Source organism: Schistocerca gregaria, chromosome 4 (genome assembly GCF_023897955.1).
Source record: "Schistocerca gregaria isolate iqSchGreg1 chromosome 4, iqSchGreg1.2, whole genome shotgun sequence".
In the NCBI taxonomy this organism is placed as follows: domain Eukaryota; kingdom Metazoa; phylum Arthropoda; class Insecta; order Orthoptera; family Acrididae; genus Schistocerca; species Schistocerca gregaria.
Genome location: NC_064923.1, coordinates 32,375,592 through 32,401,003, shown reverse-complemented (window position 1 = coordinate 32,401,003; position 25,412 = coordinate 32,375,592). Strand labels below are relative to the sequence as shown.

Here is a 25,412-nt window from a genome sequence, read left to right as displayed (position 1 = left end):
TAGGTTGGACTTGTGAAAGATGCAGGGAAAATAAGAGGACCTTTGCAGAATAGAATGTGGCAGTCACACACAGCAATTTTTTTGTGCTAAGTCCAGTCAGAGGGGTAGTTATTGCCAAGGAGGCATTCAAGAATAATACACGGAACTGTTTTGGCCAGGCCAATAGTGGAGTGTTTGAATAGTTTGCAGTCGGGCTGGCCAGAGACAAAATGCAGTAAAAGATGAACTGTAAGGGGAAGGGGGAAACAGTAATGGAAACCAGGGATTGTTGCAGTAATAGATTGAATAAGATCAGTTGTTAATAGTAGCTGGCCACACACGAGCATATTGTAGCACTGGACCACAGGTATTCCAGACGAATTCTGCAAAACTGGCAGGCCCCACCTGTGCATTTGCAGAAATGTGACCTGCTGGCTGTTACCCACAGTTCTTGGAACTAGCAATCCTGCCACCCCAACTGGGCACACATGTGTGGATGTCTCCACCAGGCCACATTTAGAATGTACACGAGTCTCTGTATGGTTTTTACGTAGCGGCAAGTTCTGGTTGCAGCAAGTATAGGATGGAGTGGAACAATGATCCCAATGGAAAAACTTGTGCAGTTGTACCACGAAATACATTGGTTGTGGACACATGAGCATTACACGAACAAGCATGAATAAATACAATGTATAAATAGATAATTGAAATATTTCTAAAATATATATATTGCAAATACAAGAAAATAAGTATTTTATCATGAATTGTGCTTAGTTTGATTGAAATAATCAATAATCGTTGGTCAGTAATGAAATATATTTACAGTTCTAAACCTGAAATCACTCTATTACAAAAAATGTTGATTTTACTCACAGTATTTTATTTCCTATAGTCATTCAGTCAGGAAATGCAGTCTGCTTGCATATTGATATACACCAATAAAAGTTGTTGTAGTGGTCTTCAGTCCTGAGACTGGTTTGGTGCAGCTCTCCGTGCTACTCTATCCTGTGCAAGCTTCATCATCTCCCAGTACCGACTGCAACCTACATCCTTAGTCTAGTTGTGCCACAAACTTCTCTTCTCCCCAATCCTATTCAACACCTCCTCATTAGCTATGTGATCTACCCATCTAATCTTCAGCATTCTTCTGTAGCACCACATTTCGAAAGCTTCTATTCTCTTCTTGTCTGAACTATTTATCGTCCACATTTCACTTCCATACATGGCTACCCTCCATACAAATACTTTCAGAAATGACTTCCTGACACTCAAATATATACTCGATGTTAACAAATTTCTCTTCTTCAGAAATGCTTTCCTTGCCATTGCCAGTCTACATTTTATATCTTCTCTACTTCGACCATCATCAGTTATTTTGCTCCCCAAACAGCAAAACTCCAAATACCCTCAACATCACCCGACTTAATTTGACTACATTCCATTATCCTCGTTTTGCTTTTGTTGATGTTTATCTTATATCCTACCTTACAGACACTGTCCTTTACTGTCTCTTACAGAATTACAATGTCATCGGCGAACCTCAACATTTTTATTTCTTCTCCATGGATTTTAATACCTACTCCGAATTTTTCTTTTGTTTCCTTTACTGCTTGCTCAATATACAGATTGAATAACATCGGGGAGAGGCTACAACCCTGTCTCACTCCCTTCCGAACCACTGCTTCCCTCTCATGTCCCTCAACTCTTAACTGCCATTTGGTTTCCATACAAATTGTAAATAGCCCTTCACTCCATATATTTTACCCCTGCCACCTTCAGAGTTTGAAAGAGAGTATTCGTTCAGCAAAAACAATGTACAGTCTTGGACATAAAAACTGACCACCGGCCGGCTGCCACAGAGACTAAGTCAAAGTCCACTTAAGGTGGCCAATAAACTGACTGCCCCTGACAACTCCTAGTCTGGTCATCTGCACAATCAATCATCTGTGGAAGTGTCAGCAGGAAGTGTTGTCTACTTCCGAGGTGTTATCGGATTGTGTGAGCCCGTGGTCTAGTGGTAATAGTCGTGCATTCTAACCTTATAGTCGCCTGTTCGTGTCCAACTGTATTATTGTTATATATTTTTAACACATTTCAGCCCTCATCTAAAGTTAGGAGTCTGATTGAACGTCTTAAGATAATTCGCTTCACATTCTACCCACCAGCAATAACAAGTACTTCCAGAAACAATTCTGCAGGACAGCTTGTGGCTGCATTGCAATGAGAACAGCTTACGCTCAAGCGTTTCCTCGCACTACAGTGGCTTCTGGCCACCGGCCAGACGCCACCCACTGCCTGAAATCCAGCGTCGGTGAACGCGGTGTGATGCTGTCAGTGTATGTATCAACTGTCATTTTCGAATTTGCAGTTCTAGTTATCATCTTGCAGTTAAGCATTGGATCTTGCATGCTTGAAACCCATGAACTACAGTTAAGTGCTGTAAAATTGAGTTGCAAGTGGGAAAATGTGTAACATCTGCAACACCTTATTTACTTTTGGCAAAACAGAGAGGTGAATGCAGAAGAGGCAGCTAGAAATATTTGAACTGTGTGTGGAGTGAGTGGTTTTTGGAAAATACGCCAGAAAAAGATATTCTTGTTTTAACAAAGATCGTTCTGGCATGAATTATTTTCCACTTTAAGGAAGTCTCAACTAGTGATATATGTGATGGATTACCATTTAATCATCATGCGACATTTGCATTCAACAGGCAAAGTTCGGAACTCTGGTTTAGGAGTACTGCATGCTCTAATTCGAAACAACAAAAATCAACCGAGTGACTATTATTGAACGTCATTAGGTCGTTCATTGAGCATTCCTATGTAGTACTGTTATTGGTGACGAGTTATGATGCCTTTATCATTAACGTCCTAAAAAGAAATGAAAGGCTGAGCCCCACCAAAAGATGTAAACTCGAGCAAAGCGTAGTGTGAACATAATATTTTACATCTGATAGCTCCAAAAGTGTTTTTTTGTGCTACGAATTCTGCCCCAAGGGTGTGTGCATCACAGCTGGAATTTCTTGCCAACAACTGATACACCTTTCGGTCTCAGTGTAAGAAAATCGACCGACAAAACTACATCACGTGTGCTACTGCATGATAACACACTCTGTTGATTTGCGAAACAAAACTATCCCGGAGATTAATAGGAAAGTAATCTCTCAGGCACTTCTATTGATACAGAAGACCTCTCTCAAGCACTTGTCACTCAAATCATATACTCGTAAAATTTTACATTTCCTGCTCTTGATCGATCAACCGTCAAGGCAATTCATTTCTAGATGAACATGATCTTAAACTACACTGACTTAATGACATTGTTAGAACTATTAGGTTTCTATGGGCATAGAATCTGTAAACTACTTTAGGACTGTCAGATAGTTTTAGATATCGTGAAAGAAAATCCTGCTGCTGATTAATTTCTCTTTGATGATTACTATTGCGTTCAGTAAACTAATGGAAAACGCAATTATAATATTCGCTGTACTAATACAAAGTAAATTCAGCCTTCTAGAGTAACATCACAAGGGCACCCTATCTTAATAAAGCATTAAGTATCTGTAAGACGATTGAGCCTATTTTAACACGAATTAGTAGGATATTACCGACTTTTGACTTTTAAAATGTCTGTAGTTACTTCATGTCCTGTATCATTTGCAGGTATTATGAAAATGTGGCAGTTCATAGATAAAATTATGTATTCACAACAATAAAAAATATGTCGGAAGAAAACAAAAGTGGCATTAGGAAATTTGCATTACCGTAAAGTTTTCGCTTTGACTCTAAGGGGTACTAAAAGTAGCAAGACAAATTTTGCACAAGTGTTGTCTTAAGATTCCCTTATTAAGTTTGTATCTGCGTGCTTGTAGTTCTGCCACAAAAGAATTAAAAATCTGGCTTTCAGCGAGTCTCGAAAGGCGAACAAAGGCAGTGTGCACCTGACAGGCAAGCATGTTACGTAGGAGCAAGCGAACAGGTGGGGTGTGTTTGACGTACTTATTGGCTCAGTAGCTGCGATGGCAGATAAATCGAAACATGAGAGATAAGAGTAGTTGTATTTCCAGTGTGGAACGGCTTTTGTTGAGTCAAAAGGATTAACTGATATCCTTATGTCACATCTAGAGAGAAAATCACTCAAATTATTCAATTGAAATGACACGATAATATCAAGTGAATTAACAGGATAGTTCTGTGCCATCAAGGAAGTAACCCGTTGGTAACAGAGTTGCCAAACATATTCTGCGCTGTTGCCAAGTTTGAGTTATACTGCCATGAAGGATACCAGCTGATGTGTTCTGTGAGCGACTTCGGAAGTGACTATAGCTTCGTCTCAAAGTTGCATGTGGCAAGGCCCGCAATATCCTCATTATATGGCAACGAGCCTTATTCGGATTTCTGTACCGCGCTTGTGGTATGCAGCAAAGCTGGGAATTGTAGATAGGTGCTGCAGAGAGATTGGCTACTGTGTGCCTATAGTGCCCAACTTTGGAGGTTAGAGTTCTCCCTCCGGCATGGGTGTGAGTGTTGTGCATAGCACAAGTTAGTGTAAGTCAGATTATGTAGTGTGTAAGCTTAGGGACCGATAACCTAAGCAGCTTAGTCCCGTAAGGTCTTACCACAAATTTACAAAATTTTAAATCCAAAATACTGCATCTCGGTTCTTACAATAGTACAATACGGGTTAGATGTAACTGAAGAGAGACTCCAATTTGGATTGTGGTTAAGGGTGAATCGCAAGCCCATGGCTACAAACAACTGGGAGCGGAAACTTAATAATGTCATCAGAGGCTGGTTGAAGAACCATGACATGCGACCGTTAGACCGACTGCAGAAAGTTCAGTTTGTAAATACATACATACCTAGCAAAATGTATCATGTCACAGCAGTCTTACCGATACTGCAGGTCACCGCACATAAAATACTGGCTGCAGCGTGTTGGTATGTGTGGAAACAAAATATCTTCAAAGCATCCTTCCACATGGTGACTTTGCAGAGGCAAAATGGAGGACTTGGAATTAGATGTTAAATCTAGATGTGATGCACTGTTTCCAATTCGTGCTTTTAAACTAATACATGCCACTAAGTCAGGAATCATGAAATTTCTGTTCCTCTCGTTAGATCCTGGGGATGGGAACATTCCTGTTAATGTAGCACATGTAGATGTCAGCCTAGATTACGTCCGAAAGTACAATGTCGATTAGAGCTATGTAAGACTTCCACCAGCACAAACCAACACTAGAACTGTCTATGATTATATTACCAGACATTGATTAACAACCCAATTCAGGTAAATTAACCTACTAAAAACTGGATGAATGTCTGGAAAAAAAATCAAGTGCAAATAGAATCAGAAGTTAGAACTGTACTAGGAAGAAATTAGCACTTACCAACAGAAACGCGAAAGTCATATACCGATAACTGAAGCTTTACAACCCGACTGTAAATGTTACCCGGCCGCAAAGAATAACAGTTATTCATGGCTTCTGGGTCGGCTTGTGTTTTACGTTTTAACAAACAAAAATTCGAACTTGAAAGAGTACATGTTTTAAATTGCAGAAGAACATTTAAAGTTCAAGAAGAATAAAAAATATAAGGAATGGTTTCAAATTTTTTTTTATCTGTTGCTTTATGTGGGCTACAAAGAGGTGGGCAGTTTTATTTATTAGAGACAGAATACTATTCTTTCACTTTTTTATTCCGGCGATCTTTTTTTTATGTTGGTTCTAAAGTGACATCCATTCTAATTTGGCAAAACCCCTCCGGCTTCGAAATTTCTTTCATTTGTTGAAAAATATATGGCTTTCTTACAGACCTCATATGCATTCAGTGCATAATAATTTAAATTGTTAATGTGTTTCTAAATTAATTTTTGTTATGTATTTTTCCGTGACACTTTTGCCTCTTATGAGTTATATTCTACAAGGAAGGCACACCATAGGAAGTGGCAATCTGTAATTTATTTTACCTTAATTACTACTTCAGTTTTGTTTTACAATTTAAAGCATATATGGGAGCAAACATGGAATACATGGGAATAATGCAGCTACTAAGTGACAGGTATGCCAGCCGGTGTGGCAGAGTGGCTCTAGGCGCTTCAGTTTGGAACCGTGCAAACACTACGGTCGCAGGTTCAAATCCTGCATTGAGCATGGATGTGTGTAATGTTCTTAGGTTACTTAGGTTTAAGTAGTTGTAAATTCTAGGGGACTGATGACCTCAGATGTTAGCCCCATAGTGCTCCGAGCCATTTGAACCAGTGACAGGTATGGGGGAGGCATTGTGGCCAGGCTTCGGATCTTCGACCCCTGCCCTCTTTGCCTCCGCCTACCTGGTGCTGAAAGTCTTCTCAAACTTTAAAAAATATAGTGCAGTGGTCAGCACGTCTGCCTAGTAAGCAGGAGGTCCAGGTTCGAAGTCCAATCGGTAACACATTTTCATCTGCCGCCGTTGCTGTGACAGTGTGGAAGTCGGTCCTTTGGTATTTAACAAGCAATTGTTTTTTGAGGCAATAGAGGTAATTTGTGAACATTTGTCTTGCCATCAGTTAACAGGAGTTCAGGGGCATCCGACCCTTAGTTATTGCTTTGTGATGGTGCTAACCCATGTCATATACATGTGAATCAGATTGTAGCGCATATTTAGTCAAATAATGAATGGTCAGTATACAAGTATTTACGAACCGTAGAAGCAGGATTGTTGCTAACTGATCACTTAATCAAGTGCAACATAGAGCACCTGTGTAATGAGTCATTCCAGCTCCATAGCTGAGGGTAATATTTGTTAAACAATTCACTGCAGAATTAATGTAATACCAGAACGATGATCTCTGTGTTGTGGCAGCTGGCAGTCATTGCTGAATACGGACATGTGCAAATATCCTCATTGCTCTAGGGAGCTCATCTTCGTTGCATTTTTCCGTACCGTAATTAGCACAATAACATAAGACTTGTTCTGCTGGAGAACTTGATGCCCGCATGTCCTTAAATAAGAATCTTTGAGTGGTAGCAATGCGTGAAAGGAAACAGACTGTTGGACAAAAGAATGGACAGCTCCCTGCTTTTTGCATTTCCGATAGTGCCTACTATAAGAATCTGGTGTCTTATTATGCTCCAGAACCCTAAACTGTTATTTTTTTTACTTCATACAAACACTATGATATGAGAAGAGGAAATGACTTGTATGCTTCTCAGGAACTTTAGTTTTTCGTCTTCATTTTCTCACTTCATGCTAAAACAAGGGTGTTAGTATGAGAAGAGGAAACGAAATATACGCTTCCAAGACATAATATTTACTTGTGTGCTACTACTGTGTACATGGAAGCTCTGCAGTTAATTTTTGTATGTTGTATAAATTTTGACATCACCTCACATTCCTTTGTGAGAAGGTTCCTATTTCCTTGGGATTCAAATAGAGTAGACATTTCATCACTGGTTAATATTCTGATGACTAATGACATGATATCCGTTCCAATTCCTCCATGGCACCTGTGAGTAGGTCTCACGTTTGTTAGTATAAAAACATGCAGGCAGTGATACCTGCTCAGTGCAGTCAGAGCCAAGGTGATTTCTTTCTGTTTATGGCAAAGTGTCTGCTGCAGTGTCCACGCTCAGTCAACATAAACAAATCACAGCAGCATTGGGCACTGTCAATCGCTGCACTTGTCGCGAGCCCAGACAACAAGAGTGCAATGTCTCTGCTAACAATACTATGGAGTTAATAAATATTTCTTACTTAACATATTATGCAGGACGTGGGTTGGACAAAAATTCAGTTTGTAACTTCCCATTGCATTAAAATACTTCAGCCATATTTGATGCAACATTTATTGTTGGTTGTCTCTCTAATGTTAATAGTATTGATTCAGATTGTGCGTGAACACGAAAACACACACACACACACACACACACACACACACACACACAGGAGGAGAGTGAAAGTAAACGGACTAGTATGCTAAAGAGCTGCGAAAGCAAAGCTTGGCCGATTATCAGATAATTGCCCACATGGGTTTTTTGGACAAGTATAGTTTTACTAACCAACCCACCCACCATTATTACGTAAGATTTCTCGAAGGCGTAGGGGCATTGATTTCATTAAGTCGTCGATAGTGTAGTGTGATGGTTTACTTCCCACCTTATGTTTTCTGTATTCATCCAAAGGTCACTTGCATTTGTAGGTCCACATGGCATTGACTTTATGTTCGGCGATCATGGAACAAATGGCTCAGCGTTATCCCCTTTGGCCCTGAAACCAATCTTGCACTGCTCTGCTCTGACGGATGGGACTCTGCTCCTGTAAATAAACTGTTATCCCGCTACTTCATATATTTATATTTAAATTACGTATTTGTAAGAAGCACATTGTATTAGTATTTTCCATAGTGTTTAAGAATTCAGGCTCTGTCATAGATAAGTGATCTAGATTCAACAGCCCGATTACGAATGCGGTTTACCCAGTCTATCATACACTCCTGGAAATTGAAATAAGAACACCGTGAATTCATTGTCCCAGGAAGGGGAAACTTTATTGACACATTCCTGGGGTCAGATACATCACATGATCACACTGACAGAACCACAGGCACATAGACACAGGCAACAGAGCATGCACAATGTCAGCACTAGTACAGTGTATATCCACCTTTCGCAGCAATGCAGGCTGCTATTCTCCCATGGAGACGATCGTAGAGATGCTGGATGTAGTCCTGTGGAACGGCTTGCCGTGCTATTTCCACCTGGTGCCTCAGTTGGACCAGCGTTCGTGCTGGACGTGCAGACCGCGTGAGACGACGCTTCATCCAGTCCCAAACATGCTCAATGGGGGACAGATCCGGAGATCTTGCTGGCCAGGGTAGTTGACTTACACCTTCTAGAGCACGTTGGGTGGCACGGGATACATGCGGATGTGCATTGTCCTGTTGGAACAGCAAGTTCCCTTGCCGGTCTAGGAATGGTAGAACGATGGGTTCGATGACGGTTTGGATGTACCGTGCACTATTCAGTGTCCCCTCGACGATCACCAGAGGTGTACGGCCAGTGTAGGAGGTCGCTCCCCACACTATGATGCCGGGTGTTGGCCCTGTGTGCCTCGGTCGTATGCAGTCCTGATTGTGGCGCTGACCTGCACGGCGCCAAACACGCATACGACCATCATTGGCACCAAGACAGAAGCGACTCTCATCGCTGAAGACGACACGTCTCCATTCGTCCCTCCATTCACGCCTGTCGCGACACCACTGGAGGCGGGCTGCACGATGTTAGGGGCGTGAGCGGAAGATGGCCTAACGGTGTGCGGGACCGTAGCCCAGCTTCATGGAGACGGTTGCGAGTGGTCCTCGCCGATACCCCAGGAGCAACAGTGTCCCTAATTTGCTGGGAAGTGGCGGTGCGGTCCCCTACGGCACTGCGTAGGATCCTACGGTCTTGGCGTGCATCCGTGCGTCGCTGCGGTCCGGTCCCAGGTCGACGGGCACGTGCACCTTCCGCCAACCACTGGTGACAACATCGATGTACTGTGGAGACCTCACGCCCCACGTGTTGAGCAATTCGGCGGTACGTCCACCCGGCCTCCCGCATGCCCACTATACGCCCTCACTCAAAGTCCGTCAACTGCACATACGGTTCACGTCCACGCTGTCGCGGCATGCTACCTGTGTTAAAGACTGCGATGGAGCTCCATATACCACGGCAAACTGGCTGACACTGACGGCGGCGGTGCACAAATGCTGCGCAGCTAGCGCCATTCGACGGCCAACACCGCGGTTCCTGGTGTGTATGTTGTGCCGTGCGTGTGATCATTGCTTGTACAGCCCTCTCGCAGTGTCCGGAGCAAGTATGGTGGGTCTGACACACCGGTGTCAATGTGTTCTTTTTTCCATTTCCAGGAGTGTATGATGAGAGCCGTAGTCTGATATCCACATAAAGACTGACTGGCTGAATCCGATTAGAACGATCTGGTATCAAAATCAAATTACAGAAATCGGATAATTTGAACGTCTGTATTGCAACAATGCTGCGCAAATAAGTTCCTGTGATGGAGTAATGGGTAGGAACTGTCTAAGAAAAAGTGAGGAACATGTCTACTAGCAGCAATGTAATGTAATTATAACCCATATTTATGTGATGGAAACACTGAATTGAGCAAAGGCATCTATTTCAGTTGTGGGAAGATACACAATATCGGATTTGCTGATGACCTATCGTAGTAGTAGTAGTAGTAGTAGTAGTAGTAGATGCTGATGTGATATATCAAGCTAAAACTAAACAAAGGTTGCTACACTATGCATACATTGATTACCAAAAAGCTTTTGATAGTGTACTCCACTCATGGTTACTACAAATATTGGAAATATACAGTTCCTAAACATAGTAATGAAAAACTGGAAAACCACACTTAATATCCAAACAAATTCAAATAATATCATATCACAGCCAATACAGATTAAGCGTGGAATATACCAAAGAGATTCATTAAGTCCTTTCTGGTTCTACCTTGCTCTGAACCCACTATCCAACATGCTAAGTAATACAAATTATGGATATAATATTACCGGGACATACCAACACAAAATTACAAATTTGCTATACATGGATAACCTAAAACTACTGGCATCAACAAATCAGCAGCTCAATGAATTACTAAAGATAACAGAAGTATTCAGCGATGATGTAAATATGGCTTTTGGAACAGACAAATGTAAGAAAAATAGCATAGTCAAGGGAAAACACACTAAACAAGAAGATTACATATTGGATAACCACAGCGACTGCATAGAAGCGATGGAAAAAACAGATGCCTATAAATACCTAGGATACAGACAAAAAATAGGAATAGATAATACAAATATTAAAGAAGAACTAAAAGAAAAATATAGACATAAAACTACAAAAATACTGAAAACAGAATTGACAACAAGAAACAAGACAAAAGTTATAAATACTTATGCTATACCAATATTGACCTGCTCATGGAAATGGAGTAACACAGACCTAGAAGCACTCAATACACTTACGCGTTCGCAATGCCACAAATATAGAATACATCACATAACTTCATCAACAGAAACATTCACATTAAGCAGAAAGGAAGGAGGAAGGGGATTTATCGACATAAAAAACCTACATTATGGACAGGTAGACAATTTAAGAAAATTCTTTCTAGAACGAGCAGAAACTAGCAAAATACTCAAAGCAATCACTCATATAAATAGTTCGGCTACACCACTGCAATTTCATAACCACTTCTACAACCCTTTAGATCACATAACATCAACAGATACGAAGAAAGTAAATTGGGAAAAGAAAACACCACATGTCAAGCACCCGTATCATCTAACACAGCCACACATCGATCAAGACGCATCCAACACATGGCTAAGAAAAGGCAATATATACAGTGAGACAGAAGGATTCATGGTTGCAATACAGGATCAAACAATAAACACCAGATATTACAGCAAGCATATTATTAAAGACCCCAATACCACAACAGATAAATGCAGACTTTGCAAACAACAAATAGAAACAGTAGATCACATCACAAGCGGATGTACAATACTAGCAAATACAGAATACCCCAGAAGACATGACAATGTAGCAAATATCATACTTCAACAGCTTGCCTTGCAACATAAACTTATAAAGCAACATGTTCCCACATACAAGTATGCACCACAAAATGTACTGGAGAATGATGAATACAAATTATTCTGGAACAGAACCATTATAACAGATAAAACAACACCACATAACAAACCTGACATCATACTCACCAATAAAAAGAAAAAATTAACACAACTAATCGAAATATCCATACCCAATTCGACAAATATACAAAATAAAACAGGAGAAAAAATTTAAAAATACATCCAATTGGCTGAGGAAGTCAAGGATATATGGTATCAGGATAAAGTTGACATTATACCAATTATACTATCAAATACAGAGTCATACCACACAATATCCACCAGTACATCAATGCAATACAGCTACAGCCAAACTTATATATACAACTACAGAAATCTGTAATTATTGATACATGTTCAATTACCCGAAAGTTCCTAATGCAATATAACATATACCGTACAATTAAAAGGAAGTCGCGCTTGATCAAGGTCCGCGTCACTTTCTACTTTTGACCAGACATAACGTCTGAGATAAGAAAGAAATAATAATAATAATAATAATAATAATAATAATACAGTTGGACGCGAACAGGCGACTATAAGGTTAGAATGTATGACGTTTACCACTAGACTACAGACGCACACAATCGGACATTTCTGAAGTAGACAACACTTCCTGCTGACACTTCCGTATCTTAAAGTGTTGCCAGATTGTGCAGATGACCAGACTTGGAGTTTTCAGGGGCAGCTGGTTTTACTGGCCACCTTAAGTGAACAACTTGGACTTGGTCTCTGTGGGGCCGGCTGGCAGTCAGTTTTTATGTCTAAGACTGTACATTGTCAGAAAACAACTGTGCCACACTAGGGAACACCTCAAAAACACGCATATACTGTAAATAAAATCAACATCTCTGTAATGTATCGATTTTAGATGCAGAAAGCAATCCAGATTGTAAATATGTTTCATTTTTTATTTCAGTGAAACAAAAGGTGTTTGGTTCCAAAAAATATGCATTTTTTTTTTGTAGTTGCAAAGACAGATTTAGAATATGTTCAGTAATTTCAGAAAAGACCTCCAAAAGAACAGGCCTTAGAAGTGGTGAAAAGTGGGGGGGGGTTGAATGTATCAACACTGTGGCGAATGGCCATAAAAGTTTATTTTACTATGTGGATTATTATAACTACCCATTGTTGTGGTACAGCCATTATTTTACATTTATTACAGATTAATGTATGTTTCAAAAAATCAATAATGCCCTCTTTCTAGCACACCAAACCGTAATGATTCTCAGAGGAATGCCCACAGTTTGGATTGAGACCCATAAGTCTTGAATGTTGCATGTTGCCAATCCATTTTTTGACCCATTTTAATAAGTTTTTTTTGTTTTGACGAATAAGAGGGCATTGTCCATTAACTGCTGGTGACTGCCACAATTTACTTCCTACTATTGTTCATATTAATTTTGTGTTGTTGATAGAAACAAGTTTCAAAATCCAAGACGTACCACAGTAAAATAATATATTAAAAATATCTACAGTGTACTATTTACTTTTGGTGAGACTAAGGGAATTTGCTCCTTTAGGCCTATGGCCTATCGAGCATGCACAGCAATCGTGGGTCCTCAGATCAATCATAAACAATCTGCCGATTTATGTCACACATGAAGGGATTCTCTCTCTGGGTATATTTGTGGCACTACTGCCAATGGGTGGGGCCTGCATGTTAGTGGATAAGGCCAGGCATGAGGTCGGTGGGCTGGATCCATCAAAAATATCTGTGGACTGACTTGTGGTTCTGGACTGTTGTAGAGACTTGCTCATGTGTTGCCAGGTAACATGGAAGAGAGCAGCTTGGAATTTGTGCAATAGGAAAAGAGGGAGAAGTGATCACATTTGAAGATAACTCAGTAGAATTCCTGATACTTGCATTTGTGATCAAATAAGTAGGATTGAGAAGTTGGATCTAGCAGCATGAATCATATTAAAGTTATGCAGTATATATTAAGAAGAGAAAGTAAGTTTCTAAATGTGAAAATAAACAAAAGTGAAAACTACACAAGAAACAGAATTTGAAGATGAAATAAATACTTGACCTGAGAGGGCAAGTAATTGATGTGCTCTTAGAGTGTCTGTTTTCATACACACATTCGTGCGATCACGCATGCTGTGCTTCAATCAGCTGTATGTGATTTCTTTAGATGCATTCATGTAAATCGCAGAAAGATGATTTTGCGTTATTGTAGCCTTAGGAGTAGCTATTCTCACTTTTATCATCTTTTTGAATATCTCTTAAGTAAAATTCTGTGACAGTCACATTAATTCTTAACTACAATGGATGTTGACAAGAACACAATTACTGTGGAGAGGTCTCTCAGACAACCTTTTTATTTTTTTATACACACCGAAAAGCCAAAGAACTGGTACACCAGCCTAACATGGTGTAGGGCCCGCGCAAGCAGGCAGAAGTGCTGCAGCATGACACGATATGGACTTGACTAATGTCTGAAGTAGTACTGGAGGGAATTGAGACCCTGAATCCTGCAGGGCTGTCCATAAATCCATAAGAGTACGAAGGAGTGGAGATCTCTTCTGAACAGAATGTTGCACCCAAGATATGCTCAATAATGATCATGTCTGGGGAGTCTGGAGGCCAGCGGAAGTGTTTAAATTCAGAAGGGTGTTCCTGGAGCCACTCTGTAGCAATTATGGATGTGTGGGGTGTTGCATTGTCCTACTGGAATTGTCAAAGTCCCTCGGAATGCACTATGGACACAAATGGATGCAGGTGATCAGATAGGATTCTTATGTATCTGTCACCTGTCAGAGTTGTATGTAGATGTATCGGGGTTCCCATACCACTCCAGCTGCACACGTCCCACACCATTACAGAGCCTCCATCAGCTTGAACAGTTCCTGCTGACAAGCAGGGTCCATGTATTCATGAGGTTGTCTCCATACGTGTATGTGTCCGTCTGTTCGATACAATTCGAAATGAGGCTCATCCGACCAAGCAATATTCTTGTAGTCATTAACAGCGCAATGTCTGTGTTGGCAGGCTCAAGTGAGACGTAAACCTTTGTGTTGTGCAGTCATGCTCTGCATGTTAACATCTCTCTGTATTTGAATACGCATGCCTGTACAAGTTTCTTTGCCTCTTCAGTGCATAAAACCACTGTCTTGGTGAATATATATTTTTATGACTGCCTGTTGTTTGTTACACTTCTTGGAAACAGACTTTACGGAAATTTGCATTTTTAAACATTGCACCTTTCAAAATACTTTTAAAACTAAAGTGCAGCAAAATTTGCAGTTTTTTTATTGTATGTGTTACTAAAATCACAGCACCTAGTTACCTATCTGTTCATTCACACATTATCATCACGGAGATAGTATTAGAGATTCCAAACGTAACTGTGTGGACAGTTAGGACAGTTTGTATTTGGAATCAGCTTTGAGTTCACTGCTCATCGTTTCAGCAATTATTCCACTCCTAAATTGTATAATGGAAGAAATTTTACTGGACTTTTGTTTTAAAAGTCAAGAAGCAAGTAATTACCTTGTGTATTTTTTTAGGTCCTGAATCAGATTTTAACTGCTTTCAGCCTGCGTGTATTTAAGATAGACCCTTCTACAATTCTCCAACCAAATCAGAACAACGCACCGTTGACACAGATGTCTTGTTTTCCACTTCAAACAAGGATAACAAAAGGCTGATGTTTTTCATTTTTCTAAATGCTATTTATGTGTTTGAGGCTCATATCTCCAAAACAGAAAGTTTTCTCAGAGATTTTTCAGAATCTGTTGCAGCCCGGACAGCTGCAAGATAATGTTCAGTTGCCTTGTCCTTAAATTAGTGCCTTCTGTTTTCTCCATTGAAAACCTATTTCCCTCTACTTGGAAGAAATATGCTATCCATCATAATCACCTGTCGTATCTTCGTTACTTTCAGTTTCCTTCTCCAGGTTAGTAATTGTGATCACTAAATCTTCGAAATCAGGGTCATTATCACTGTCATCGAAGTCTTCATCTGAGCATTCACTGAGGTGTTCTCAAACACCTACATCCATCTCACAGAGAAAATACTGCCTAGAAAGTCTAGTTTTCCCCACCATGGAGAAATGGTAACATTCAACAAAAACATGACCTGTAAACAATACGGTACACCTGAGAGACTTCTCAAGGCCCAAAAATAAGGAACAAATCGCAACAACAATGCCAGGTTTCTGGCATGTGTAGCTTGCCATCCAATAGGAAGATATACAGAAGAGTCTGCTTCACCTCACATGGGTGTGTGGAATGTCATGAGGCAAAAACTGTATTAGTCTGAGAGACCATCCATAGTAGTTACAGGTTAATAACTTGAGATTTTGCTGTTGTAATACTTTTTTGCGATTTGGATAACCGAGTAAGTTACATTTATTTATATGACTTCTCAATCTGCTGCTTTGTGACTGTGCAATGTGCAGTTGAATTTATCAACTGAGTCGCAGTTATCAGTGCTCATTCTCATGATCCGAAACAAAATTGTTTTCCACGTTTCATGGAGATCATGTTTGCAGGGTGGAGGTACGGCAGCTGGCGGTGAAGAAGAGAACACACCACCTCGTACGTCGAGAGATCGTGCGAGGCGTGATCTCAGTAAACAGCTGAATCTGGACACCAGTTCCAACAGCTCTCGTGACAGTGACGACAGTTCTGCACTGGTAACAAGTCGTGTGGTCACTGGACCAACAACTAGGCGTGCATGGAGTGACTGGTGTAGCAGTAAGGGCAAGAGTAGTCAGAGTGAGGAGGAAAACAACAACAGCAGTAGCAACAATGGTAAGATAATGATATCTGTTAGATTTATTGTGTTCGTGACAATTTCATTGCGTGATAAAATTTATGTTGCATTGCAAAACCTGGAATGGAAGTTAAGTGGTGAGCAGTAGGTGAATATTACATCCCTAACGAAAGTATACATGAGGCCCCCCCTCCCTCCAACTTTCCTCTCCCCCCTCTATTGGTGTGGTACAGAATTCACCATTATTTTTGTAATATCTTGCGAGATCGTTGCAGGTTTGTTTCTTGTTGAATTAGGGAGCTCTGCTCATTGGTGAGAATTGCTGTGAAAATGTTACAGTAAAGATCTTCCGAGTAAGTGTGGAGGAGGGATGCTACAGAGAAAGGTCAGATTTCACAACATAAGTTGGTGAGAGATGTCTGCGTTCATGTAGTGATCACTCGGTGATAAAAGGAGTCATTTATGGTATTACTTGTCACTCATTATAACAACAGAAACAATCAATTTTTTACAAAATAGTTTGACTGGATAAATAAAAAAATCCACTCGCCAAGAGTTGGCAGAGCACACATGTAACAGAAGGTTATAAATAAACAAGCTTTGAGAGCCAGTGGATCCTTTTTCAGACAGAAGGGTTGAAGGGGAAAGAAGAGCGGTGAAGGAAAAGGACGGGAGAAGTCTATGAAACAGGGTAATTTTTGGAAAAGCTAACCAGAATCTTGGGTTGGAGGAGACTTACTGTATGGGATGAGAAGGAAAGACTGATTGTTGGGGACCCCATCAAATGAGATTCGAAAACCTGAGAGCTTAAAGGTGGAAGACAGGGTACCATGCAGACAGAGATTACTGCTTAAACATTGTGCTTGAGTTAATAGGTAAGTGCATTTACGTAAGAGAGGTAGGAGGGGCAGGGTGAAATAGACAGATCAGAAAATGAGATATGTAGAAAACTAAAACAGAGTGAAGAAAAAGTAGTTACTGTGAAGAAATGGTGAGACAGAAGACATTAATGTAAATTAAGGCCAGGTGGATGGCAAGATCCAAGGACCTGTTGTAGCACTAGTTGCCACCTGCAGAGTTGTGAGAAGCATGTCGCATGGCGCATGTCGTGAAACAGGCTCATGATTGTCATGTTGTACAGCATGCTCTGCAACAGGATATTGCTTGATGCTAGTATAGAGCCTCTGCCTATGCCCAGTCATCCTAATTGATAATTTGCATGACAGCTAGTATATGATGTGACATTTCACAGGTGGCTCTCCCTTTGATACTGTATGTTTTGCCAGTTACAGAGCTGGTATACGAGGTGTGATTGGAATGTTTTAAGAATGGATCTGCTACTGCATACTGGTTTGGCGGGCAGGTACACTGAGAGTGGGGAGCGAGTCATTGCCTTGTCCTTGAAAGCCCTCTGACAGGAAAATGAGTTTCCTTTATTCAGTTCATTGTGGCAGCTGGTTGAGTGTGGGTCTGTTAAGGCTTGTCACTGGATTCTGTCTGCATGAAGATGAATGTAAAAACGGAGCAACGAGTTTGTGGAGAAGTTTGTTTTAAAACTTGAAAATCAGCTTCTGAGACTTACAAACTATTAAAAACAGCTTTAGGATATAATCGTATGAGCCAGTCAAATGTTTTTGTCTGGTTCAACAGATTTAAAAATGGCCGCAAATGATTTGAAGATGAACCATGGTCCAGCCGTCCTTCCACCTCAAAAATGTTGTGAAAGTTCACTACATAATGTGCTCTGATTGTAGACCTACATTTAGGGAAATTGCTGATGAACTGAATTTATGTTTCTATGCAGTTCAATCAGTTTTAACTGAAGATCTGAACACGCGTCGAGTGTCTGCAAAATTCATTCCAAAAGTGTTATCTAGTGACTAGAGACAATACTGACTTGAAGTATGCGAAGAACTGATTGATCAGACTAAAAATGACCCAGATTTGTTAAATAGGGTACTCACAGGTGACGAATCATGGGTATATGGATATGATCCCAAAACCAAAGTGCAGTCTTCGCAGTGGGAGACTCCAAGTTCACCACGACCAAAAAAAGCACGACAAAGTCTGTTGAAGGTGAAGACAATGTTGGTGATCTTTTTGATTCTACAGGTATTGTGCATCATTAATTTACCCCTGGGGGACAGACAATTAACCAGGAATACTACAAATGTGTCCTTGAGTGTTTGCTCAAAAAGATGCGGAAGAAAATTGGGTGCTACACCATGACAGTGCTCCAGCTCATCGTGCCTTTCCGTTGTTGAATTTTTGATCAAATTCAAAATTTCTTTGTTTCCACAACCGCCATATTCCCCTGATTTGGCCCCTGCGGACTTCTACCTATTGAAATTTGCACTGAAAGGGAAGCGATTTGACTCAATTGAAGACATCCAGGCAAATAAGGAAACCATCCGTAACACACCTCAGGAAAAAAATTTCCAGGAATGTTTCCAAAAGTGGGAACACCGTTAGTCAGTGTGTTCAGTCAGAAGGGGCCTATTTTTAAGGAGATGCATCACAGTAGCATGTAAGTACCATCATTATGCAATTACAAGCCCATTCTTAAAACTTTACAGTTACACCTCGTAGGTGTTCGTAGTAGGGTGCATAGGCCAAGTTTTACATTGGGGACGATCACAGGGGTAGGGGCCATATGGTGAGGAGGTGGATGCAGAAGGAGCATAGGGTCTGACAAGAATATTGCAGAGCTTGGGATGGCACCAAAATGTTACGCTAGGTGTGGTGAGCAAAATCTTAGACACGGTGAATCTCATTTCAGGGCACGATTTCAGGAAATTGTGACTTTGTTGAAGTCCCATGATAAAACTGAGTGACCAGTGGTGTGCTCCAAAGTTGTTTTTTGGAGGGATCAGCAGTACTAGGATTGGATGTGCTGGCCCAGGAAATGTGCTTTTGAACTAGGTGGTGGAGTAATTGTTTCCAGTGAAGGCTGAGGTGAGAGTGGTGATATATTGCTGTAAAGAGTCTGCATTGGAACAAGTATGTTTGCCTTGAATACTGAGGCTATATGGGAGGGAATGTTTGACATGGAAAGGATGGCAATCCACCCAATCCGTGCACCCCACCTTTTACCGATCATCCTGGCTGTCCTGTAATTGCTGGCTTCAGAGCACTCACTGAATGTATATTTGCATTAGTTGATTAGCACCTGCAACCCATAGTACAAAAACTTCCCTCCTGTATCAATGATACTAACCATTTCCTGATCGTCTGAAATCTGTGCCTGTCCCACTCCCACCACACACTCTTTTTGCACCATTCATACCACGGGTTCCCAACAAAATTTTCTCGAGGACCCCCGCATCGAGCATGATTAGTACCTTGTCATATCACAGCATCCAAGTACCTAAAAATGCCAAATTAAGAGTCTTTTTATAAGTTTTCTATTTTTGATACTTAGAAAAAACATTGACTTTTCATTATTGAAAAAATATTGAGCTTGAAACTTTTTCAGTTAAGCCATCATTGATTATTGCTCAAAATATTTGTCTTCAGATCTAGGTGTTTAGTATAACAAACTCCTTAAAAATATAGAAACTGAGTATGAACTGAAAATGTCAATAAGTTAACAATGGCCGATTGTTGTCGGAAATGCGAGTGTCTGTGTAAAGTGACTGTCAGTTGTCAGCTGGAAAGATACAGCGCGCGCAGTCCAATGGCATACAACAGAACTATTTGCCTCTATCTAATTCTTGTTTTGTGTTAGTGTGTGCTAGTGTCAGTTGGCTCTAGGAAGACACTAGAGCATTCGCTTGAGCTCTGCCCATGCAGGAAGCGGCCAAAACAAAAAATCTGTTATCATACGAAATATATTTAATATATTCGTTATTCTAATAGCATCTTGCAAACACCTCTGGCATAGCTCGTGGACCTCTGGGGGTCCGCGGACCACCTGTTGGGAACCAATTCTCTATATGAACATCCCTGACACACACGGCCTGTCTGGTGCTGGACATTTCTTCAGTCAGCAGCCACCTGATTCCAAAAGTATGACATCCTTCCTACTCATCCAAATCAACATTATACTTGCCAACTACTCCTTCACCTTTGAGGGGCAGACAAACAAACAGATCAGAGGTATGGTCATGGGAACCAGGATGGCTCCTTCCTGTGCCAACCTTTTCATGGATCATTTGGAGAGGGCTTTCCTGGGATCCATGTCTTCAGCCACTGGTTTGTTTTAGATACATTGATGACACCTTTATCATATGGACTGATGGTGAGGCTGACCTGTTAAAATCCCTGGAATCACTAAGTACCTTCTCCCAAATAAACTTCACATGGTTTTATCCCAAATCCTGTGCCACTTTTCTTGATGTTGATCTCGTCCTCACCAAAGGTCAGCTACACATTTCTGTCGACATTAAACCTACTAACAACAACAGTACTTACATTTTGACAGTCGCCATCCTTTCCATGTCATACGTTCTCATCCATACAACCTTGGCATTCAAGGCAAACATATTTTTTCAGATGCAGGCTCTTTACAGCAATACACCACCTTTCTCACCTTATGCCACCAGCCTATTTCAAAAGCAGGTTTCCACAGCCAAGACATCAAATTCTGGCACTTCTGATCCCTCCAAAAAACAGCTTATCTTTGTCCAAATGTATTAACCAGCTACTTCGACAAGCTCACGATTTAGTAAAATCGTGCCCTGAAATGAGATTAATTCTCTCTTAGAACCTGCCCACCATGCATAGAATAGCTTTTTGTTACTCTCCCAACTTCTTCAATATCCTTGTCAGACCCTATGCTTCTTCTGCACCCAACTCACTATACTCTGGGCCCTATCCCTGTGACTGTCCCTGCTGCGAGACATGTCCTATGCACCCTCCCACCACCACTTATAACAGCCCTGTAACTGGCGAAATGTATGCAATTAAAGGGAGAGCCACATGTGAAAAGACGCATCATATACCATCTGTTCTGTAAACACTGTCCAGCCTTTTACATCAGTGTGACTACCACCAAATTACCAATTAGGATGAATGGGTATAGGCAGAGGGAGTATACTGCCAACACACAATATCCTGTCGCAGAGCATGCTCTAAAACATGACAGTCATGACCTTGGGGCCTGTTTCACGCATGCACCATCTGGATTCTTCTCCCAGAAATGTTTCTCAGAACTCTGTGATGGGAACTAGCTCTACAACATGACCTTGGTTCTCACTGCCCATCTGTTCTTAATTTATGTTAATGTCTTCCATCCCAGCATATCTTCACAGTAACTACCCTTATCTTCACTCCATTTTAGTTTTCTACACCTTTCATTGTCTTACCATCTATTTTTCACTGCCCCCTCCCACCTGTGTTACATACAATGCATTAACTATTAACTCATGCATGATGTTTAAGCAGTAATCTCTGTCTTGCATATTACCTTCTCTTCCACCTTCAAGATGTCAGACTTCCAAATCTCATCCGATGCAGTCCCCAACAGTCAGTCTTTCCTTCTCATCCCGTCTAGGAAGTCTCCCCTGACCTGCGATTTTGGGTGAATTGCCCAAAATCTACCACTTCTCCTAGACATCTCCAGTCCTTTTCCTTCACCACTCTTCATTCCCCTTCATCCCTACTGCCTGAAGGAGGAGGCACTGGCTCTGAACGCTTGTTTAATTGTAACCTTCTTGTGTTCTGCCACCACCTGGTGAGTAGATTTTTTATCTATCCAATTAAATTATTTAATCTGTCATTCTGTAATAAATTAGGCATATTAATTGTACATGCATTTATAAAATGAAATCTGGCAAATCTTGTGTATTGTACAGTTTGAGTTGTGAAAGGCTATTGATAGACTTGTAAGGTAAAGTGGAAGTATCCAAGATTAGGAAATAGTTTAACTCTTAAGAGTGCTGTGAACGAGTTAACTCGACACGCCCTGCTGCTCCCCAATGCTGAGTACATGTTTAAATGCAGACTCTGGGTTTTCCTTAAGCACTGTGGACGTATACTCTTAAATTGTGAATAAAATTTTGATAGCTTGTCTATATTTCTTACACAGCAGGTGTATGAGCTAAAGTCAGGAGTACACAAAGTTTATGAAATGCATTTTTAGCTCTACAAACCTGTAAATATTTCGTGCAATGCTTTACTTAATTTGAAGAAATTCAGTTGAACAAGATTAAGATGTGCAGACATCAGATTTTTTCACCAAATAGTTTTCTTAAAATAGGATAAGTATTTCCAGACAGCCAGAACGCTGTCTCGCAGTGAACGTAGCAGCATTAAGTAAGCAGCATAGCACTCAGCAGTACAGGGAACACGTCTGCAGCAGTTAAAGTGTTAATGTCGACAGAAAATAATTTATTAGTCATGTCTTACCTTGCTAGTTATTGTTCTTAAAGAAAATCTGATACTGTTGCACTGTGATGTAGGCTATTTCAAATGAATGTCGTTTTCAATAAAGTGTCAACCGAGGATAGTGTATGTAACAACTGAAGTATGTTTGTCAGAATAAATTGGCTCTGCAGTATTGGCCTTAAGAGTAGATGCCACTAGACAACTGTGCACAAGTGCCTGTATACCTGCACCTAGTGTGTCCATTCTATGGAAGACACCTCTAGTCATAGATGGAATAATGCACTAAAAAGTGTCAGGAAATAATACTGGGTACAGTGAAAGCTATACCAGATCCTGATCAGTGAGTGCTCTTTTTGTTCTAATAATTTAGCACAGATACAAATTGTAATAGGTGAAACTTAATTGCAAGGAATAAGAATCATTCATACATCGTTCATACAGCAAATATGTTATCTCCTAAAGATTAACATACCAGAGTATCATCAGTGCTATATTCTAGAATACACAGAAGTCTCACTTATAGTAGTAACTTTTGCCACTTACTTGACCTCCTCCGTATAGATAATGAAGTGTTGGCAAGAGGTCACATTGTGAATTTACTAAAAAGTTTAGACCATTGTGAGAAATATTTAACAAAATGAATGTTATTTGTTTCTTTCTTTCTTCCCGGAGGTAAAGCAAAGGCTCGGCATCCCAAAAAGTTGAGAAGAAAACTCACACGAGTTGGAAAGCAGCAGCCGCCACCACCACAGCAGATAGTAAATATTCCGCCTCCGAGAGCCCAGACGAAACGAGGAGCTAGAGGCCGAGTGAAGAAAGGGAAATCCAAGAAGGCAATAAAAATAAATGGGCTCGACTTGTTACACAGTCAGACATTACTCAGTACGTCACCACAGGGTAAGTCCTCAGTGAATGATGAACAGCCATTAGTGATTGGAAAAAACTAAGAGTTAGCAAAAAAATACAGAACAACAAATGAGAAAAATAGTACTATTTACTCTATGTAATTATATATTGTGAATATAATAGAAGGAAACATTCCACCTGGGAAAAATATATCTAAAAACAAAGTAGATGTGACTTACTCAACGAAAGCGCTGGCAGGTCGATAGACACACAAACAAACACAAATATGCACACAAAATTCAAGCTTTCGCAACCAACGGTTGCTTCATCAGGAAAGAGGGAAGGAGAGGGAAAGACGAAAGGATGTGGGTTTTAAGGGCAGACACAAACACAAGCAGACATTTGTAAAGGCCTTTACATATGTCTAAGGATGGAGTGTGTGTGTGTGTGTGTGTGTGTGTGTGTGTGTGTGTGTGTGTGTGTGTGTGAGAGAGAGAGAGAGAGAGAATACCTGTCCTTTTTTTCCCCCTAAGGTAAGTCTTTCCGCTCCCGGGATTGGAATGACTCCTTACGCTCTCCCTTAAAACCCACATCCTTTTGTCTTTCCCTCTCCTTCCCTCTTTCCTGATGAAGCAACTGTTGGTTGCGAAAGCTTGAATTTTGTGTTAGTGTTTGTTTGTTTGTTTGTGTGTCTATCGACCTGCCAGCGCTTTTGTTGGGTAAGTCACATCATCTTTGTTTTTAGATATAATTTTATATTGTGATATATTAATGTGTATAAATAGATGAACGAAAGCGGCTACAGTGATGTTTCCCCTAGGTGAGAGGTGGGCAACAGTTTCAGTTTGGAGTCCTTTTTGTGAAAGAAGTATTTTAGGGAGGGCCACACCTTTTAAAATGATTGCATACATTAGTTAACTTTGAATTTTAAGTAAGGTATAACTTGTTACATAAAAATTGTTAATGTCTTGGTGGACTGCATAAACGGCCATTTGTGGACCACACCTGTGGGCCGCTCTTTGCCCACACTGGTCCTAGGTCAGTACTAAATGAGAAGTATTTCTCTCTGTTTGCTTCAAAATGCACTGAAAAACTTGAACTGTAGTGTCAAATTTGAGAAAAGGGTTTCTGCATCTCAAGGTTCTTACAGATATTGTGCTTTGTGTATTCTTAATTTACCACTGATCTTTGGTTGTAACATAACATAAAAAATGGTTTGACAGCTATTGGCAAGAAGTTGCCCCCAGCTCCAGGTTGCGTGGATCAACAGCTCACCAGTCTTTCCTTAAACACAAGCAGTGTTCATGAAGAGCTTGACATTCCCCCAGCACCTGCTGAGACACCTTATGCTCTGCAAATTCTTTTGGACCTGTATCGTGCCCAGTTCCTGCAGATGGTGGACATGATGAAGAATCCTGCTTTCCGTGATAGTGTTGAAGTTCAAATTGAAACTGAAAAGGTACATTTAATTAGTTTTGTTTTAAATAAGTGTTAAAATTATTGTCAGCTATTAACTTTCGAACTTACAAACAAAACTTTGCCGTATAGCTAAAGTTTCAAGTGGATGATTAGCACGGAAATGAGCCAGAAAACATAGCTAGTGCCTGCCGACCACTTAATTTTTACTGCCTTTGTTATGTAATTTTCATACACACCAATCTTTGAAATGAAATTACTTCTTGTTACAGTTAAGTTAGTTTTTACTTCAACAGAACTTATTTCTTCTACATGATGGGTTCACAGAGCTGCAGATGCAGATGCTTAAATTTGAAGTTTCAAACTTTAATGATGTTTATCATTATCACAAATAAAATGAATTTTGAAATTTTCTGTATTTCTTCAGTGACTATCC

The 25,412-nt window shown here is 40.4% G+C and overlaps 1 protein-coding gene across 2 annotated transcripts in view; it reads left to right on the top strand.

The window, feature by feature from the left end:
• LOC126267967 (histone-lysine N-methyltransferase, H3 lysine-79 specific) overlaps positions 1-25,412 on the top strand; it is a 216,476-nt gene that overhangs the window by 130,624 nt on the left and 60,440 nt on the right. For both annotated transcript variants that reach the window (XR_007549057.1, XM_049973311.1), the window contains exons 10-12: positions 16,164-16,425; positions 23,387-23,611; positions 24,784-25,019. Coding sequence is in view for 1 of the 2 variants with exons in the window: in XM_049973311.1 (XP_049829268.1) it covers positions 16,164-16,425; positions 23,387-23,611; positions 24,784-25,019 (723 nt within the window). In the remaining variant the exon portion in view is untranslated. The remainder of the gene's footprint in view (positions 1-16,163; positions 16,426-23,386; positions 23,612-24,783; positions 25,020-25,412) is intronic.